The sequence below is a fragment of the Impatiens glandulifera genome, chromosome 3 (genome assembly GCF_907164915.1).
Source record: "Impatiens glandulifera chromosome 3, dImpGla2.1, whole genome shotgun sequence".
In the NCBI taxonomy this organism is placed as follows: domain Eukaryota; kingdom Viridiplantae; phylum Streptophyta; class Magnoliopsida; order Ericales; family Balsaminaceae; genus Impatiens; species Impatiens glandulifera.
Window position 1 is genome coordinate 20,737,829 of NC_061864.1, and position 20,554 is coordinate 20,758,382.

A 20,554-nucleotide genomic window follows, 5' to 3' on the forward strand; every position below is an offset into this window, starting at 1 on the left:
TCGGTTTCTGCATGTCATCCTCAATTAATTGAATTCATATTTAATAAACGGAAATATAAAATCCATGTTATTTTCGTCTTCACATAAACGGGTAAGTGTCTTTACATGGTAGTCAAACGGTCTTTACATGTGTGGGTAGGGGGGATTTACATGGGGTTTTTATTAAAATTAATTGAAGCAAATATATCTTCGCTCCAGCGAGTCTCGAGGCAAAAAAAAATTAAATAAAAAAAGTAAATAAAAAATCCAAGAAAATAAAAGATTGAATTACTTGAAGCGAATATTATATCGCTGCCTGTGTTATTTAATAAATTAAATTAATATTTAATAAACGTAAATATAATATGACTGTCAATTCGGTCTTTACATGGACGTGTAAGTGTATTTTCATGAACGGCAGACGGTCTTCTCATGGGTGGGTATGGGGGGTTTACATGAGGGTCATTTCAATGGGCGTGTAGATCAGAGCGAAGATATCTTATCTGGGTATTATCTGAATATTATATTATTTCCTGGCGTTAACGGGCGCTTCCGTTAACGGCGTCTTGTGTGAACCCGGGCCTAAACCCGGATTCCGGATTCTCCCTCCCTCCGTCTCCTGCCCAGATTGATTTATTATTAAATTAATAATGCTGCAATCTGATTGGTGCGCCACAGGGGAACACGGCAATCGGTAGCAGAAGATCTGATCTGGTAGTTAAAAGGCCAGATTGTTAAGTTTCTCTTATATATTTGTAACCTTGTATTTAGTTTTAAGCTAATAGCAAGAAAATGCATGCAAACCGTCACCTAATATATTGTTTACTAGAACCAATAACTTCATTATTAGATTAGCAATCAAATATCATTTCTCGTCTCTATAAGTTATCGAGTTCACAAAAACAAACTGCAAAGGATAAGGGGATCTAAGCTTAATTTAACCAAAGCCCACTTAGAAGCACAGTGTAGTGATTGTTAAAACTTCAATTATTAGATGCACAACCAAGTATCGTTTCTCGTCGAGTTTACAAAAACAATACGCAAAGGATAAGGGAATCTAAGCTTAAATTAACCAAAGCCCACTCTTAGAAGCAGCGTGTAGTGATTGTGTTGGAAAGAATTGGCAGTTAGAACCGCAACTGAACTTATTTCCCAATTAGGATATTTCGTGAGGCATTCGAGAGGATATTGATGGTTCTGATATTATTTTTTTGCTAAGAAGTGATATTATAAAACTAATCGTCCCCAAAAGTTGTCCAATGAATGAACTATAACTTGGTTTGCATTTGCTGGGAAATGATCGCTGAAAGCCCACACTGTCTATTGATCCTCCACCTCTAAGAAATCTTCTTTATGGAATCATGGCAATTCAAAGGCTCGTTTTGGTTTCCCAACAGCAGATGAAGCAGTTTATGTTATTTCTTCAAGTACTTGTCTGTAAACACCTAAAAAGTAAAAAATGAAGCAAATGTTACCTTTAGTATAGATGATAGCACAAATGAACCAAAATTAAGCACTTTGGAGGGCTTAACATACATCAAAATGCATCTCTAACCGACAAGAAAGATACAACCATTTAGAAAATATCCAAAAGATCAACTCTATAGGACTTTTAAGAAGATCTTTTCCCTTGAACAAAATGATTCTTGCTTCAGTTAACGTATCATCGAAGTAATGGAACTTTTACCATTTTAAAAGATCCTGGTTTAATCAGAACCGCGAAAAACATAATAAAATAATGAGATTTCAAGCAGTAAAAAGCAACCCATAGCCTTAGATTCAGCTATTAAAGGAAAGAAAACCAAGGAACTACAAAAAATTATTTCATTTTTGTTAGAGTAACTGTAAGAGTTACTACTACAGTGAATGACATTACAATCTTAGCATATTAATTATGTTATTACTATCTAGACTGAAACAAATGATGACTCAAAGAAGTTAAATACTGTCAATTGCTAATAGAAAGCCTAACAAGTTAGGAGAAGGCAACTATTTGATTCTATAACTGAACTTGTCTTAGCAAATCCTTTGCCTTTTTTGGAATGGGCTTTAAAAATCCTTTATCAATCTCCATTGACTAATGACATTCTTCCTAACTACTAGAGATGTACTTAAATATGTTGTTCATTGTCGCATGTGAATTCATTGTACATTCAAGCTATTACTTCATCTCAATGCACCCGTTAGAGGCCTCCTTACAACGACTGAATTATATCAACCATGTTTCTCATTTTTTGATCATTAATGTTTACTACATATAGATGTTTGTTAGGTGAAAGGTACAGTTGTATGGTAATATACTCCTTATGGGGTTAAATTGTATAAAGTTCAAGAGAAAGATCATAGTGTACGACAAAAGCATTAATGTTTACTAAGTGCTTGTTTGGTGAAAGGTATAGTTGTATGGTTGATATCAACCCTACAGGGTTAAGTTGTATAAAGTTCAAGTGAAAGACCGTAGTGTACGACAAAATCATTAATGTTGACTACATATAGATGCTTGCTTGGTGAAAGGTATAGTAACTATAGTTGTATGGTTGATATTAACCCTATGGGGTTAAGTTGTATAATGTTCAAAGGAAAGACCGTAGTGTACGACAAAAGCATTAATGTTTACTAAGTATAGATGCGTGTTTGGTGAAAGGTATAGTTGTATGGTTGATAATAACCCTATGGGGTTAAGTTGTATAAAGTTCAAAGGAAAGACCATAATGTACGACAAAATCATTAATGTTTACTAAGTATAGATGCTTGTTTGGTGAAAGGTATAGTTGTATGATTGATATTAACCTTATGGGGTTAAGTTGTATAAAGTTCAAGGGAAAGACCGTAGTGCACGACAAAATCATTAATGTTTACTACATATAGATGCTTGTTTGGTGAAAGGTAGAGTTGTATGGTTGATATTAACCCTATGGGGTTAAGTTGTATAATGTTCAAAGGAAAGACCGTAGTGTACGACAAAATCATTAATGTTTACTAACTAATGTTTGTTTGGTGAAAGGTAGAGTTGTATGGTTGATATTAACCCTATGGAGTTAAGCTGTATAATGTTCAAGAGAAAGACAGTAGTGTACGACAAGCTAGTTTGATTGAAAGAGTAGCAAGGTATATATATTAGTTCTATTGTAAAAGTTGAAGCTCTATTTGCATGCACCCTAGCATGAGAATTTTTAATGAAAAATCCAAGGAACAAAGATGAATTTCTTCAAGTTCACATCCAAACTTAGTATGTGGATGGATTTCTGCAAATTTCAATTGTTCAAGGGTTCTTTTGGTTCCTCTTTTTTTAAGAGTTAAAAAATTGTATAAATAAGCAAGTATTATCATGATAACTTGTAAGTTTTCCTTTTGTTCTTTTGACTTATATAGTCTTTACCTCCCTCCATCCTAGGAAGTTTGCCTATTTAAGAGACACGTTTCAGTAGTTACTAGTACTTAGTGAAATTGCATCTTGCGATATTTCAAAATAACACAAACTTTTAAAAAAAATATATTTTATTAATATTATATTCATTAAGATTAGTAAGTAAAGTTTAATGAAATTAAAAGTGTTTCCAAATTGGACAAATATAACATTTATAATCTTGTACGTATGCACAAACTTATACCACATAAAGATCAATCTAACACCACTTATAAAATAATGTTGGAACAATATACAAGCGGTTAACATCTATGACTATATATGAACTATTTCTTCTTAACTCTTTTTCTTAAAATTCTTATTTCCACTACTCTAGGACTAGGTCAAATTATTAGAGAAGAGACTTCAAATTAGAACTAAGCATGCTTCAAATGTCTTCAGAGAATTAACTTCTAAAATGACAGTATTTGGTATAATATTGAACTTTTATATGTTTACGTACGTTAAGAGTTTTAATTTGAATTTGAATTTAGACTTGAGATAATATAGACCACAATGTTGATATATGTGAGAGCTTTACATCATATTTGGTTTAATAACAAGACAAATGAAGATATATTGTCTCTAGCTTCAAAACAAGGAAAGTTTAAATTTCGTAAACAATGATCAAATGATGTTGTTACCGATAGCTCTTTAAATGACTTGCTATTTAGGTTATGGTACAAGAGATTCAGTAGAGCAATAACAGTTCAGGAAAATAGATGTCTACCTTAGTAAGAGAAGCAAGATCACTTTTGAGCTTTAAGACCTTGGCTAATTTCCTTCGGATTGAGCTAACATCCATTACGGTCGCAATTCGAATCAAAGAAACTCCGTTCCAGAACCGTGCGTGAGGTTTTCATTTGATGATTTATTCAACTGACAAAGTAAGATAGCAAACAAAAATGGTGTTACTGATCCAAAATCAAGTCTTATACATGTAGAGGTCAGATTAAAAAAATGGAATTATGGAAGATTGACACACCCTATAAAATATACAACAGTCAATTCAACATAACATGAGGGTAGAGTTGTTCATTAAAAATTATTCAGATAGTGTGTTAAGACTTGGTATGGAAGTCGCCTTCGCGACAACTCTGTTAATATTTAATACAAACTTTAGCATTTCAAAAATAAAATAAAATATACAAAAGAAGATTGCCATGTGCAAATGATAAGAATGTAGAATCTGAATCGAAAAGAAAGAAAAAAAATAAGAATGTAGAAAAATGAAGAACACATTATAAATTAGGAAGAAGCATGGTCACTTACTTGAACAAAATGCTCATTCATTTGACAGGCAGCAGTCACTTGGCAGAACCCTTGAATCTCTGATCGAGTGAACATTCCAATCAATCAAAAGATTAACAAGCAGCATATTGAGTTCCTCAGGTATTACTGCAAAATGCAAACACATTGAATCAACTAAGTATGAAATATTTGAGATAACTACACTTCAATGCTTAATACATCAATAAACAGCATACACAATAGACTGGAAAAGACCTTAAGAATTTCTGGCTATAAATCATGGGAAAATATGCAACTAGTTGGCTCAAAACTATCAACAATCATTAAGTATGACCCCAAATAAGAAAGTGAAAAAATGATAAGAACAAATGAAAAGCCATATCGAGGGCCATCAACCAGCAGCACAAATCAGTATGAACCGAATTGGGATCAAACCAGTAGGCAGCAAGAATCTAGACTCCATATATCAAGAACTAGAAAGAAAACAAGTGCACCATGAAAGAACTGAAGTGAACATATAAAATACATGTAAAACAAGAGAAAGGAAGTGCAAAAATACTAGTAACACAGGAAGGAAGCAGGGACAAACAGAACAACCAAAGTAGAGAATATGATGCAGTAGGAGAATCAGAAAGGAAGGAAAACAGATATTAGGCTACGCACCAGTGATGAATGAAGATGGCAATCACCAGAGAAAATGGAAGAATACTATCTTCCATACCTAATAATACTTGATATCAGGTCCGAGTTTAAAGGGAAAATTGATGTGCATGTTAATCTAATCTATGTTGACCCTAACCTGAAATAAATTATAGACCATACATAAAAAGAAAAATTTAAGCATAAAGAGATCATGTTGGGCCAAAGCAGCTCCATATCTTCTAATTGATACCCCACATCATTTTACCAATAAAAGATCTCTATGACCCCCATTTGAGTGTTCTCCTATATGTTAAGATAGCACAAGCACTGATCTGACCAACTATTTTCTAAGAAATTAAGCAAAATAGTATTTATGGACAATAAATTCAATATCAAATTGGTTAGAAACCATATCAGGATAAATGATGCTTGGTTAAAACAAATACTTATCAACGTTTTCAAAAAAGAGATCCACATACAACCAACAATGTTAAATGTATCACACGTCACACCAGAGATTATCATTGCAAACACTTAAACAGAAAAGCATGCCTGAGCTTAAACAAAGGATTTGCTAAAATCCAGTTAGCTCCTTCTGCACTATAGTCTAAAACATATAAATCGCGTTCCTTTATGTTCTTTAGTAGAAAACCTCCTCAAAACTTCATTTGAGCATGAAAAACAATTTTATTTGTTCACTTTTGTATGTACCATTTTTTAACTGAAGAGTAAATACGAGATCTGTAAGAACTTAGAAATTGCAAAAATTAAGGCAATTCAGAACAAAAGAAAATGTTGATCATGCATGACTAAGAAACAGAAAACAGAATACCAGACACCTTACTATTGAACAGAGAGTTCTACTGACATTCAGGAGTCTTTATATGAGAAGCTTCTGAAAGTGGGGAGAATTTAGCTTTCTTATCAATACCACATCCGCAAGCCAGTGACGAGACACGTTTTTTTATGCAAGATATTACTAAGGTGTGAGATTTTAGAGGTTGGGGATTTTCCATATCCTATTTCACTGATAAAGATTTTATTTATTTTTAAATAAGTTCAATTTCAAAACAAAAAAGAAGGCGCAAATAAGGGAACAAAGGGACAATACAATCAAAGCAAAGTAAAGAAACAAAAAGACAGGAACAAAAACTCAAACCGTAAACCAAATCATTGTCTAAGGCTCTCAATCAAGTCAATAATATCCCAAACATATAAGATTGCATTAGAAAAAAGCAATGAGGAAGAATGAGCACAACATCTAAATGAAATACATAAACACACCAAGAATGTAAAATTGTAAAGAGTCACTAACCTTTTTCTCATAAAGAGCAAAGAGTCAATAAACTCTGCCCATAACTGGAACTCTTCACTGTTTATGGAGCTCATCACTATATGGGAATTCACATGATAATTAGCATGTTTGCCATATAGAATTCATCCCTTCCTGAAAATATCGCTTTACAGAAGAGAGTCAACATTTTACATTTGTGCCATTCATCCTAGAACCGTGCCCTAATGCAAAAGGAGCACTTCAGGATCTTAAATACTCCCAAGATTAAAACATCCAGTGACATGTCCCATCTCAAAATACAATCCCAAATCAGGGAGGATCCATGCATGAAGACACATGTGAGAAAGATCCAAGGAAGCTCATGTGAAACAGTTAAAGAATTCAACTCTGATACATATGAAAACTCATGTTTTTTTTTCTAAACTCTCAACCACCATTGAATATGTTTGAGGACTAAGCTGACAACCATTTTCCTCCATGATTTTCACCAATTCAAAGCATCTTTCATGAAGCCCCCTCTTTAGTAACCCATCAATCAGAAGCTTCCACACTACTTCATCATGATTGTACCCATAATTGAGGAGACAAACAAACGCCTCTTTAGCATTTTCAACATCCCCTTCTTCATATAATCCACAGATAATCCTAATTTGCAGGTCTAAATGCGGTAAAACCCCGTATTCAATCATATTATTCACAATTGTAAGAGCTTTCGAGTACATTTTTATTTTGCAACAACACTTGAGAAGTGAGTCATATACATCTTCACTAAGAGGTATTCCTCTTTCCTTCATGTGATCCACCAATCTCCAGCTTTCTTCAAACCGACCTTCTCTGCAAAGTCCCTTAATCAATGCGCCATAAGTATTCACATCAGGTGTGCAGTCATGTGCAAGCATTTTGTCGAACAGCTCCAATGCAGTATCAAATTCCATTATCTTCCACACATCAGCAATGTTGATCTGATTGACATTTGAAATTGACTTGCCTTTTGTGAGATGTTTGATTAACAAAGAGTATGTATAATCAGACGGCTCACAACCGGCAAGGACCATTGATCTTAATATATCAAATGCACGATCAATAAATCCAGCTCGAGCATACCCATCAATTAAAACAGTATAGGTTTTCACATCTGGCTGTAAACCCTCATCATTCATTTTAGCCATCATTGTCTCTGCATCTTTTAACTTTCCTTGGTTGCAATATGCTACAAGAAATGATGTGTAAGTACACACGTCGGGCTTGTGCCCCAAGGAAATCATTTGATCGAATATCTTGTTAGCGTGATCAAAGTCATACTCTTTCAAGGAATGGTCAATAAGTATTGAGTAAGTAACAACTGTGGGCGTGACACCCATATTTACCATCCTCTCTATTATCCTCGAAGCTTCATGTAATTCACCCTTTTTACACAACCCTTTTACCAAAACATTTAAAGTATGTGAATTAGGAAAGCAGTTCTCTGCAACCATCCTTTCGAATAAACAGAGAGCCGAATCAAATTTCTCTTCCAAGCAGCATCCATTTATTAAAGTAGTATATATCACTTCATTTGCCTTTATACCTTTCTCCTTGAGGGAATCGAGAAGGGAAAGAGCTTCAGTCATCCTTCCTTTTTTACATAGAGAATCTATAAGACTACCGTAAGTGCACTGATCTGGTACCACAAAATTGTCGTTCATCAAATTCAATAACCTAAAAGCGCTATCGAGATGACCCTCTATACACTGCCCATTTATTAACAGGTTATAAGTTATTAGACTAGGAGATAACTTATGCTCCATCATCTTATTAAGTAATATCATTGCCTTGTGAACCTTCTTCACCTTACAAAACCCACAAATCAACTCATTGAATGTTCGAACATCTGGGAAACAGTTTTTCGATTCCATCAGGCTAAATACCTCAAATGCAGCATCAACCATACCTTCCTGACAGTATCCGTTAATTAAAGCATTATACGTTACTACAGTAGGAATCAAACCCTTTTCAGACATCTTATTCAACATTATTCTGGCTTCACTAAATTTCTTGTCCTTGGACAAACTATCGATGAAAACTGTGTAAGTATGAACATTTGGTTCACAGTTTTTCTCCGCCATTTTGTGAAATAGATCCAATGCTTCAGTGTGCCTACGTGACTCACATAAAGCGTGAATCAGGACAGTAAATATCCGAACAGTCGGTTGACAACTATCCTCCTCCATTTTGGAGAATAGCTTGAGACCTTCATCAATCCTACCAGCTTCGCATAAACCATGAATAAGATTGGCATAGGAAACTGCATTACGTTTACAATCTTTCTGTGGCATAAAATCAAACACCTTGATTGCGCTATCAACTTCCTTCCTCCTACAGTTTCCAAGTATAAACGACGTGTAGGTATGAGTGTCAGGAGTCAACCCAGCTTGCAAAATTTTACTCAGGTATAACTCAGCCTCTTTCACATTACCCATCTTGCAATAAGCATTAATCATTGTATTGAATGTATATACATTAGGAGAAATCTTATCATCAAGAATATCTCTGTACACACGCTTCATTTCATCAATCATAAGAAACTTGGACAATGACATTAACAACCAATTATAACACTTAAGTGTGATCTTAAATGTGAATTCACCTTCATCATCGTTCATTTTTCTCAACAACCCAATAACAAATTGAGCATCTTCCACAGATTCGCAAGATTTAACCATGGAACTACGAATATTCTCGGCCACGCGAAGACGGTTGTTCAAGATTAGAATGGTGAGAAGGGATGAATAAGCTTGGACACTGGGTTTGAATGTGGGTCTGAGGGTAAGATAGTTGAAGAAAGCGATAGCAGTATCTGGGTTGAGATGAGGATTGTGGATGAAAAGAGAGGAGAGATGGGAAGACGATACAGATGGGACTAGTTTCTTGAGAGACGGGTCGTTTCTCCAAGTGGGTCGAGAAAGAATGGATATGATTTGAGATGTAAGATCGCATGGCGGCGCTAAATTGGCTGAGGAGAGATCAAAAGGGTGTTGTTGCTTGATGAAGGCTGTGGCGACGGATGATGAGAGAGATCTGAAAATGAATAGAGAAGATAGAGAGATGAAAGCAGACTGACCTGGCGATGATGAGTTGATAATTGAAGTGACGGAAAGGGTGGCCGTCGTGATCCGTATCATGTTTTTGTGGGGGCAATGGCGAAAGGGGAAGAGTGAGAGTTCTCCATTCATGAATTGATAATTGAAAAGTTGTACATGGAATGGAATGAGGGAGGAAAAGTTGGTGATTCAAAGGAGGGAGAGTATTTGTATGAAATGTATGTTCTTTCGTTCTTCTTCAGGCAAAGAAAGGGAAGCTGGCGGCCCTAGGAGGCAGTCAGTTCTCAACCCAGCCGAGGTTTTGATTTTGGAGGAGAAAGATAATACCTTCAATTTGTACCTAATTGTTTTTTTTTATTTATTCTAAAAAAAAAAAATTTGTGAGATTTTAATTATATTAGTTTATATGATTTATTTATTTTTTATTCAGAAAGTTAAAAGATGACACTCACAATTAGAGTGGTCAACGAGGTAAAGAATTCATTTATTGTTTTACTTTGAAAAATTATTTTATAACTATTTTAATTTTGTTTGGTTTCGAAAAATTCTCACATGATAGCATTTATATCAATATTTTTAAAAAAATAATAAAAAATTTAATGATCAAATTATGTAAAATGATGATTTTTTATATAATATATTATAAAATCATATTATTATAAAAAAAAATTTATGAAATAAGAATTAATATAATTATGATATTATATATTTAATTGTGTTTATTAGTGTTTAAGGATTTAGAATATAGACATAAATATCATTATAGTCGTATATACGGTCAACTACTTGTCAAACTGATTTTTTTTCCTAAACGGGATAATTCAGATTGTAAACCGTGATGCGGATTATAATTTGCTATCATTATCTAAAGTCATGACCTATGAATCGAATTGTGACTTTAATCTTTTTATTTTATTTTTCTATTTCAACTATACCAGTGAGTTAAATTTTATGAAACTATCAATTAATGATCTTCAATCGTTACACCGATCCAATATGAACTGAAAAATATTTGATTTGTTCGATTTATGGTCAAATATAAAGTCTTAATAAGGTTATATATGTGGTCTATTCAAATAACTGAACTATTAGTAATATTTCAATTAATGTAATGATTAACGAATAAAATATAAAAAATAGTGTTACAGAATGTGTTGCGAAAATGTGAAGATGACACCTCACTTTTTTTTTTCCATTATTAAGGAGTGATTATGATTTAGAGTTTATTTTGGAACATGACTAACATTGAGTGGGTGGTGATTGAGTCAATCGTCGGTTGTTTGAATGTTTGGATAGAAACTGTGAGCTTGGTTAGATTGAGTCGATGAATTCGAATCTCGATTATTTTATCGTGGACTATTTGGCTCGAAAGTAACTTTATGACGTTTAGTGATCGTGATTGAACAATGTGTTTACTGAAAAATGTTATTATTATGATGACAGGGGTATCTCTTCTGGAAAACCGATGGAAATGGTCGGTGAACTTATTGATCTTTTTAAGGATCTCCGATCTCGTTAATGTTAGATTTTATGTTATGTTTGTTCGTTGATGAACATTTTTTGTTGATGTTTTTATTGTTGCTCTCAAATGGTTAATCTTATTATGTTTTGTTCGTTTTTATCGTTATGTTTAAACGACTATTATTTATATTACATGATTTTTTATAAAAAAAATATTAACAATTTTTCTTTTATAAATATACCAACTTAATTTTAGAAAGAATATTTTTTATTTGATTTTGTTTAATTAGTTGTTTTAAATTACTTTAAAAAATAAAAAAATAAATAAAACATGCCAAATATGAATTACTAAATATATAAGATTTGATATCCAAGTAATATATAAGATTTGATATAAAGTCTTAATTGAGGATAAGTATAACCAAATTTACATTTATCCCCCAAAAAAAAACAATTACTCTCCACAATTCCACTTCAAAACATTCTTAATGGAAAATTTATTTACCATTTATCGGGTGTTTTCCTTTGAAAGTTTATTTAACACTGTTATATTTTGTTTGGTTTTCTCACATGATACCGTTTATATCATACATATTTTTCAAATTAAAAATATATGATAAAATAATTTTTTTATATAAAATATATTATACTATATTAAAAATTCATATTATTATAAAAAAAACTTAAAACTCTTATAAATATTATATATTTAATTGTGTTTATTAATATTCAAGAAGGTGAAGGTGGAGTGGAGACATAAATATCATTCTCGTCTTATCCGTAGTTAACTACTAATCAAATCGAATTTTTTTTTACCCCAAACGGGACAATTCAGATTATAATTGCTAGCATTAATTAAAGTTATTACTTCCGCTTCAACTTAAAACATTTTAAATATAAATATATGGTCAAATATAAGGTATAATTGAGTATAATTGACGTAATAATGTTATATATATATATATGGTCTATTCAAATAATAATGGTATAATTAACGAATAAAATATGAAAAAAATAGTGTATTATGGTTAGTTACTGCAAAATGTGTTGCGAAGACGTGAAGATGACACCTCACTTGATTTTGCATTGCAAAGAGTGACGACAATTTGAAGCATATTTTGAACGATGTTTAATATTTGAGTGAGTGATGTCTAAGTCAATTATCTAGTGTTGGAATGTTTAAATAGAAACTATGAACTCGATTGGATTAAGTCGATAAGTTCATATCTCGATTATTTTTTAGTGAACTATTTGACTAAAAAGGAATCGTATGAAATTTATTGATCGTTGTCAACCGATGCATTTACTCCAAACGCTATTATTATAACGATATTAGAGATCTCTTTTGAAAAACTGATGGAACTGGTCGGTGAACTCATTGATCTTCTTAAGTATCTTTGAACTTGCTATTGTTAGATTTTATATTATGTTTATTCGTTAATAAACATTTTTGGTTGATATTTTCATGTTGCTCTCAAATAGTTAATATTATTGTGTTTTAGTGTATTTGGTAACAAGATAAACACTATATTTTATATTATTTTTATCGTTATGCTTAAACCATTATCATTTATATCTTATTGCATCAACTTAAAAAAAAATTGTATAATAACAAATAAATTTTACAACTATAATATTTTTTAATTTAATTTTGTTTGTTTTAAATTACTGTGAAATATTTTTTTTTAAAACATTTCGAATATGAATTACTAAATATATAAGATTTGATATCCAACTAATATATCAAATGGAGTCTTAATTAGTATAAACATTTCTTGTAACTAAATTTAAATTTATCCAAAAAAAACAATTTTGAGTGGAAAAATATACATTTTATTTATTAGAATATATATATTTTTTAATTTTGAGCTAACATTAATTTATATTATTTATTTGTGTTTAAAAGGGACAAACATTAAAAAAAAAAAAACATTATTGTTATTTCTTTCATTATAATTTGAATTAAATAAACTATTATTAATAAGTTATATTCTAAATATTATCTCAAAAAACATAATTTCCAAACAAATTTATCAAAAAAAATTGGTATAAACACTGTCCAATCCCAGATATCCAAAATCTAAAACATCATTTCAAATAATCCATTTTGACCCGTAAAAGCGATCAAACCGGGTTACTGAATATGATATTCAAATACTAATTTCCAGACCCGATCATCTGATGTATCCACCATCATCATCTACTTGAAGGAAGAAGACCGAGAAAGATCCAAAAACCATCGTCTTCCTCCGGCTAATCACCACCGAAGAAAATGGCGCCGAAATCTGAAACCCTAGTCTCCGATCTATCCAATTCCGATTATTCAATCGATCCATTTCTCCAAATCCTCAACATTTTCCCTTACAGTTTCCTCCACCTTCCCCGTCTCCGCTTAAAGTTACCTTCTTTTACTCTCCCCTCCCCTATGACCGTCTTTTCTCTTCTCCTATTCACCTATTTCATGGTCGTCTCCGGTATCGTCTACGACGTCATAGTTGAGCCACCAGGTATCGGATCAACGCAGGATCGAGTTACCGGCACCGTCAAACCTGTTGTATTCCTTCCTGGCCGAGTCAACGGACAGTACATCATCGAAGGTCTCTCTTCTGGGTTTATGTTTGTTTTAGGTGGAGTTGGCATTATTCTTCTCGATCTTGCCCTAGATCGTAATCGAGCTAAGAGTATTAAGGTATCATTTGCTACTGCTGGTGTAGCATCCATTGTTGGCGCTTATATCATGAGTATGCTCTTCATCCGCATCAAGATTCCATCTTATCTTAGGTGAATTTCTCTGGGTTATTTTGTTTGATTGATGAATACGTTCTTTTTGGATTGAGTTTAGTGTTCTAGATTATTGAATTCAAGCTTCTTTATCAATTTTTACTGTTTTAATAGACTTCAATTTCGATGCATCAGACTCTTCTTCTTTGACTGAATCCTCTTAAGATATATATATTTATATGCTAATGCACCATTGTTTTGAGTCATGAATTTAGCTGCTGTGTGATTTATCTGATATTGTAGCTTGTTTTCTGTGTTTTTGCTTCATCCATTGAATCATATTTTCAGGTAAAGACACATAGCTTAGTTGCTTAATCTTCTTAAAATTCTAGGACCCAGGTTAAAATGTTCAAGATTTGGCTAAACTTACAAACCTAACTATGTAGTAGCTAAAGGTGGCTCATTTCAGAACATTATATGCATTATTGTAGTTATCTGCTATTTTCTGAGATCAATTTCTATATCAAAAGGTTGCTAATTTCTGAGATCAATTGCTCATTTTAGAGCATTCTATCTCAATATCTTGAACATGAATTCAAGACTTTTTGTATCTTGATCCAGATCTAGCTGAGAAACTGCTAGTGAATATGATATGAACTGTGTGGTTGGCTGAATACACCTGAAATCACACAACCTTAGATTATTAAATTGGCATTAATAAAAGTTTGTAAAACACTTTGAAATGAAACCTATTATGTCTAGTTACATCCACAATTACTTTGTATTTAACATTTTTTTCATCATTCTTGAAGCGTCAATTCACATTCTTGGATCGCTTTTACTATTTCTTTAATGACTTCTTGCTCCAAAACATTCTTGAGTTCTTATCATTCCAAACCTTACAAGTGCATGTTGCAAACTTATACTTTATGTTCTCGGGATCATCCACTCCTTAAAGTGGGGACCATGATTACGAGGGGTCGTGCTAATTCCTCCTTAATACGATTCTATTTCTTAGTGTCACCCTTAATCTGTAGAGTTTGTAGGATGCTCCAACACATTTTTTTAAAACCTAGGAAATTGTAGAGCAATTTTTTGTCTTTGTCTATTTTTAAGGTGTATCAGATTTGGACCCAATGTTTGAAAATATCAATTATGTATCTTTCTAACAAGATTTGCTTGAGTTCTTCCCTGTTTACAAATGTAAAGAGATGATGCTTATGTTACCCTTTGGAGTTGTTTGAAAGAGCTACTGAAACAAGAGAAATTAGAGGATTTCGTTTTTATGAGCGAGTGAAATTATGAGAATTAGGAAATAACACAAAAATCATATTTATTGTTGCACTTGTGGTGGTTTCAATTTAATTTAAAATGAGTTCTCATAAAGTATTTAGTATTATAATTATTTATTTTTTGTAATTGCATTTATTAGGATTTATATTGAACTAATTAATAAAATAATCGGTCAAAAACTGATCAAATTCACCCAAAAAGGGTCAAATTTAGTATTTTAAGTAATATTAACTCAAAAACTATTTCCAAACTCAAATGAAATAATTGTCTTATCAAATCTACCACTCAAAAATTTTCTTACAAAAAATTATTTTCAAACTATTATTTTTTACACTAGTTTTTCAATTTTTTCGATACTAACTAATTGTGATAAAATTAATTATAAATTAATAATTTATAAAAATAAATAAATTAAATATAAGTAAATTATTTTTTTTGTTTTTTTATTGATTTTGTTAATTATTATAAATTTATATATTTATGATATATAAAAAATATAAGATAAAAACAAAAAATTAAACATATAAAATTAATATATATCAATAGTTAGAGGAAACAATTTATAATTTAAAAAAAAATTGGATATGTAAACAAAATATGCAAAATTGAAAGGAGAAAATAATAAATTTAACTTATTTTGGGTTTTCGTTTTTAGGTTGAATTGGACCAGAGAAACCCATTTTGGTATCATTTTGAAAGTTGGGTAGGAGTTGATCTGAAATAAATGAAAATTTATGATCCTTACATAAAAAAGTTCTATTTATGTATTAATTTATACAAGTCTACTTGATTTTTTTTTTTTTATTTATATATCAAAATATTACATTTTTTTATACTTTAGGCTAAGACTAATTATTAATATATATGCACACAGATCAAATATAAACAAAATAAATTTAATAAAAAAATTTTAACATGCATTCAATGTTTAAAATTTCACGAAATTATATTAAAATAAAAAATAAAACATTCTAATTTAACATTTTATTCATTTCTATAAAATAACTTATCTTCTCAAATATCTTATCACATATTTTTTTCAATTAACTTCTCATGTCGTGACTTTATATTTTCACTTTGATAAATTAAATATTTGATTTATATTTTTTAACATTTAACATTATGACTTCACACTTTGGTCAATTAAATATTTGATTCATATTTTTTAACCACTTTTAATTGTTACCGGCTTATTAACCCTCGGCAAATTACATTTCAATCACACTTGGTTACTGTGCTTGTTTTTGTTAGGTTGAAAGTTTGAAATATATATATATATATATATATAATTTTTAATTTTATTTTTAACCGTTTTAAGTTTATGGGTGAATCAACCCACAATCCGACCAAAGTATCAATTTACTCATATATCCAAATTAACCACAACTTTTAATTCCGACAATCCAGACACTTTGAAATTAAACATAATTATATATATATATATATATTTAATTAAAAACTGATTAAAAATATCTCACGTTCATCAAATTTGGTGTTGAATTTAAAATATAAAGTCTTGTTAGCTTAGTTGATTAAGAGATTATACTTATTTTGTTAGGTTGTAAGTTCGAAATATACATATAACATTTTTAATTTTATTTTTAACCGTTTTAAGTTTATGGACATGTCAAACCACAATCTGACCCAAATATTCATTTACTCTCACATATATCCAAATTAACTATGGCTCTCGACCCGACAATCCAAACACTTTGAAATTAAACATATTTATATATATATATATATAGATAGATAAAACAGTTTAATTGGTTTCACCATAATGATTGTTCATTGAAATCTATATGATTAAGGTTTTGTCAAAAGCTACACTCATTGTTGATTTAGGTTTACTTTTTTTTAAATAAAGCTCACATTTAAAAAAACAAAATCTTTAGACTGAATCTTAAGTTAGTTAAATATAGGAGTGTGTTCGGTAATAATTGAATTGGAGTTGGACTCAATTTTAATTTTTAAGTTTGTTTAGATTATTAAAAATTGAAATTCTATTCTATAGAATTCAAACCAATGTTATTTTATCAATTTTAATTTAACTCTTGTTAGTTCATAATTGTAATTATATATATTTATATATTTTTCAAATTTTATTTATTTATTATTTTATCATTTAATGATTAATATTTTAAATAGATAATTTTTTTTTTTAATTTAGAAAGTTTAAATGTCAAATAATGTTTATTTATTTTTGTTTAGTAAGTTAAAATTTTGAATAATGATTATTTATTTTTGTTTAGTAAGTTAAAATTTTGAATATATATATTTTTAATTTAGGAAGTTAATAGGTTAAACTAATATATATATATATATATATTTAAAATTATTTTAAGAATTTAGTGTCAAACTATTTTTTTTTTACTTTATAAAATTAACACGTAGAATCAGATTTTTTTTTGCTTTATGAATCAAACCATATACAAGACACTTACCTATGCTAATAGGTTATATAATATTACGAATAATATACAAAATTGTTTTTATTATATTTATTTTTAAACATAAAAATTGAAAATAAATTATAATTTTATAGTTTTTTCAAACATAAAAAATCTATTTCAATTACAATTATTGTGAAACTAGAAATAGAATTCGAAATCAGTTTCAATTTCACTCGTACAAACATACTTTTAATAGATTTATATTTATTTGAATTTTTTTTCAGTTGATTTATTCTACAAGTTACTTTATAATTTTATGAAAAAAAATGCTTAGTATATACAAACATAAAATAAATGTATTCAACTGATCATGTCCCCTTTCAACTTCCAGCTCCACCTCCACATGCTCCGGCGCTCCCTCCACAAGCGGCGCTCCCTCCACCTCCTTCACCGCCAACGCTGCCTCGCCTTCCATCACCGTCTGAATTTTGACCACATGCAAATATGAACATTGATATAATAGAAATAGATACCACAACCATGCATATAAGCAAGAAACCATTGTTAGATCCTCCAACCGATGAAAAATCGCTGCCATGAACATCAATAAATTGTCGAACCATTATTATTAATTCTTCTATTTACCTAATTCCCCTCTATAACTATTGACTGCAAGCATGAATTTATATACAAAGTGATAGCCGAAATATGGCTAGAAATTTCTTTGTTATTTGACCTTCAATATATTAATTAATTAAAACATTTTGGATGCAACGTAGGTAGCAAACCTAGTCAAAGCATCTTAGCCTTGTTAAAAAATAATGTATTCAGAAAAAATAAGTTTAAAATATTAATATATAATGTAAAATTAATTATATACAAAAACAAAATATATTTTGATTAATAATTAGTTGAATGATAAAATTAATAAATATATGCAAATAACCCATCACTAGCTCAAGTTAAAATAATTTTATATTATTAAAAGGATTCATCTTAAATTCTAAATATATAATCATTTATATTAAGATAACAATGAGGCCAAAAAATAAATTACTTATAAATGGTAACTTTTATATTATCTTCTTAAGAAAGTAAATTTATTTTATGATAAAATTATCTCTTTATATAGTTTATATAATATATTAAAAATTTATATTGTTAATTTTTGTTTAACTTTTATATATATTGATAATATATTATATATTTTTATTACTGTTCGATAGGAACACAAACACACCAAAAAATCAACTCATATGGGTAATTCATAATTATTGTCCTTAATTTACACATACATACAAATCTAAATAATTGTAAACACGTTACCAATAAATTTTGGTTTAACTATTATAATATATAATTAAGAAAGATGCATTCTAAATTAGGTTAAAAAGAGTGGATTATTAAAACATAATTTGATATGATTTCATTATGAAAGATTGAGTTATCAAATTTTTTAAAGGTATATATAATAAATATTTTAATGGATAATTTAAATGATATAATTTGATAATGGGACTTAAAATGTAATGATATATTATTTTAAAATAATTTAAAATAATCAAATATAATATTATAAAATTATTAGCATTTAAAAAAGAAGATAAAAAAATATTATAAATTCATAATATTAATATATTTTTGGCATTGAGCCGTTGAGAAAGCTAATACACACCTAGAAATGGCCTTTAATTTTGAGTTATCCCAGTTCTATAGAATTTTGTCCTAAGTCTAATTTAAAAAAATTAATAAAAAAATTATTTGGGTGAAATTTGAACTTATAACCATATATTATAAAAGTTATAAATTTCTATATTGAATCATCAAGCTACAACATTTTAGGTTTAATATTACAAATAAATTTAACTAAATAGCTTAATACATTTTACAAATGGGCTGTCCAAAGGAGTGGACTGTCCTAGCCCCCGAGAGTTTTCTGGATTTATCCAAGCCAGCTCTGGACACATCTATGCTAAATAAATAAATAAAAATAAAAATAAAAACAAAAATAAAAAATTCATTCCAGGTAGGGTTGACAATTTTGGGTATGACACAAAAACATAACCCCAGACCGAATATGAAAAAATTAGGTTATAAGTCGACTCTTACCACTGAACTATCTTGGTGGGGTAAAATATGGCTACAAGGAGATTAAACACATAGTTTACAAACACACTTAACCATTTAAACAGACGCAGAATTTATCGCTGACTGGTTCAAATCCAATACCTCTCGTAAAGGCTTCACCTTTTATTGCCGTCAGGTATAAAGATCTACATAAATTTATGTATTTACTGATTTAATGAATATTCTTATTAACAAAAGATTCTTTATTAAGGATGTTTTAATTTTTCAATCATAAATGAGGAATAATGAAAAAAATCTGTTTAAAGTTAAAAAAATCTCATATGTTAGTTATATTTATATATGACACTTGTTGGGATGTATTTAATTTGAAATGGTTAATTTATTTAGTCTGACGTATTATAAGTAAGTTCTAAGAAATTAACACATAGAAATGGTGCACATGAATTGGTAAGCCTTACGTAGTATTAATTAATATACATTAAATTAATATTTAACAATTCTTTACTAAAACAAGCACGCTAAGAGGAAGAATGATTCAATAATTAAAAAATTAACTCTTGACTCGACTTGTAACAAATTAATTAAGGAAATTTTAGTAAAATTTTCCTAATATATCCACAAACTATGAACCTTTTTTAAAAAAAAAATTGTGAACACCAATTTTATCTCTACAAATTTATGAAATTTTCAAATAAATTATGATTCTTTAAAATAATTTTAAACTGATTAAGGGATAAAAATAAGTAATTATCTTCAAATAATGTTGTATCCATTAATGTCAAGATAATTAAAATTTAAATAAATAATATTTTGAGATAATATTGTATCAATTAATCCTAAAATAATTAAAATATATGAAAAAATAAATAATTCTTCAAGATAAATGGTGTTTCATAAATAATTAAAATTAAGGCCAAAATATAAATAATTATTTTAGATAAATTTT

At 29.7% G+C, this 20,554-nt stretch overlaps 2 protein-coding genes across 4 annotated transcripts; one reads left to right on the forward strand and one right to left on the reverse strand.

The window, feature by feature from the left end:
• Positions 1-1,025: 1,025 nt before the first annotated feature.
• LOC124930770 (pentatricopeptide repeat-containing protein At5g65560) lies at positions 1,026-9,945 on the reverse strand. Of its 3 annotated transcripts, XM_047471124.1 has the most exons (5): positions 6,594-9,945; positions 5,300-5,357; positions 4,658-4,783; positions 4,116-4,264; positions 1,026-1,424 (listed from the first exon to the last, which is right to left on the reverse strand). In XM_047471124.1, the coding sequence occupies exon 1, from the start codon at positions 9,782-9,784 to the stop codon at positions 6,977-6,979; it is 2,808 nt and encodes a 935-aa protein (XP_047327080.1). In that variant the 5' UTR covers positions 9,785-9,945; the 3' UTR covers positions 1,026-1,424; positions 4,116-4,264; positions 4,658-4,783; positions 5,300-5,357; positions 6,594-6,976. The 3 variants fall into 3 exon arrangements, with proteins under 3 accessions (XP_047327080.1, XP_047327079.1, XP_047327081.1); XM_047471123.1 differs by lacking the exon at positions 5,300-5,357; XM_047471125.1 differs by lacking the exons at positions 1,026-1,424; positions 4,116-4,264; positions 4,658-4,783; positions 5,300-5,357 and adding an exon at positions 5,361-5,435.
• Positions 9,946-13,291: 3,346 nt separating this feature from the next.
• On the forward strand, positions 13,292-14,096 carry LOC124930958 (putative oligosaccharyltransferase complex subunit CG9662). The gene has a single exon (XM_047471337.1). It carries the CDS (start codon positions 13,386-13,388, stop codon positions 13,896-13,898), a length of 513 nt encoding a protein of 170 aa, XP_047327293.1. The 5' UTR covers positions 13,292-13,385; the 3' UTR covers positions 13,899-14,096.
• The last annotated feature ends 6,458 nt before the right edge of the window (positions 14,097-20,554 follow it).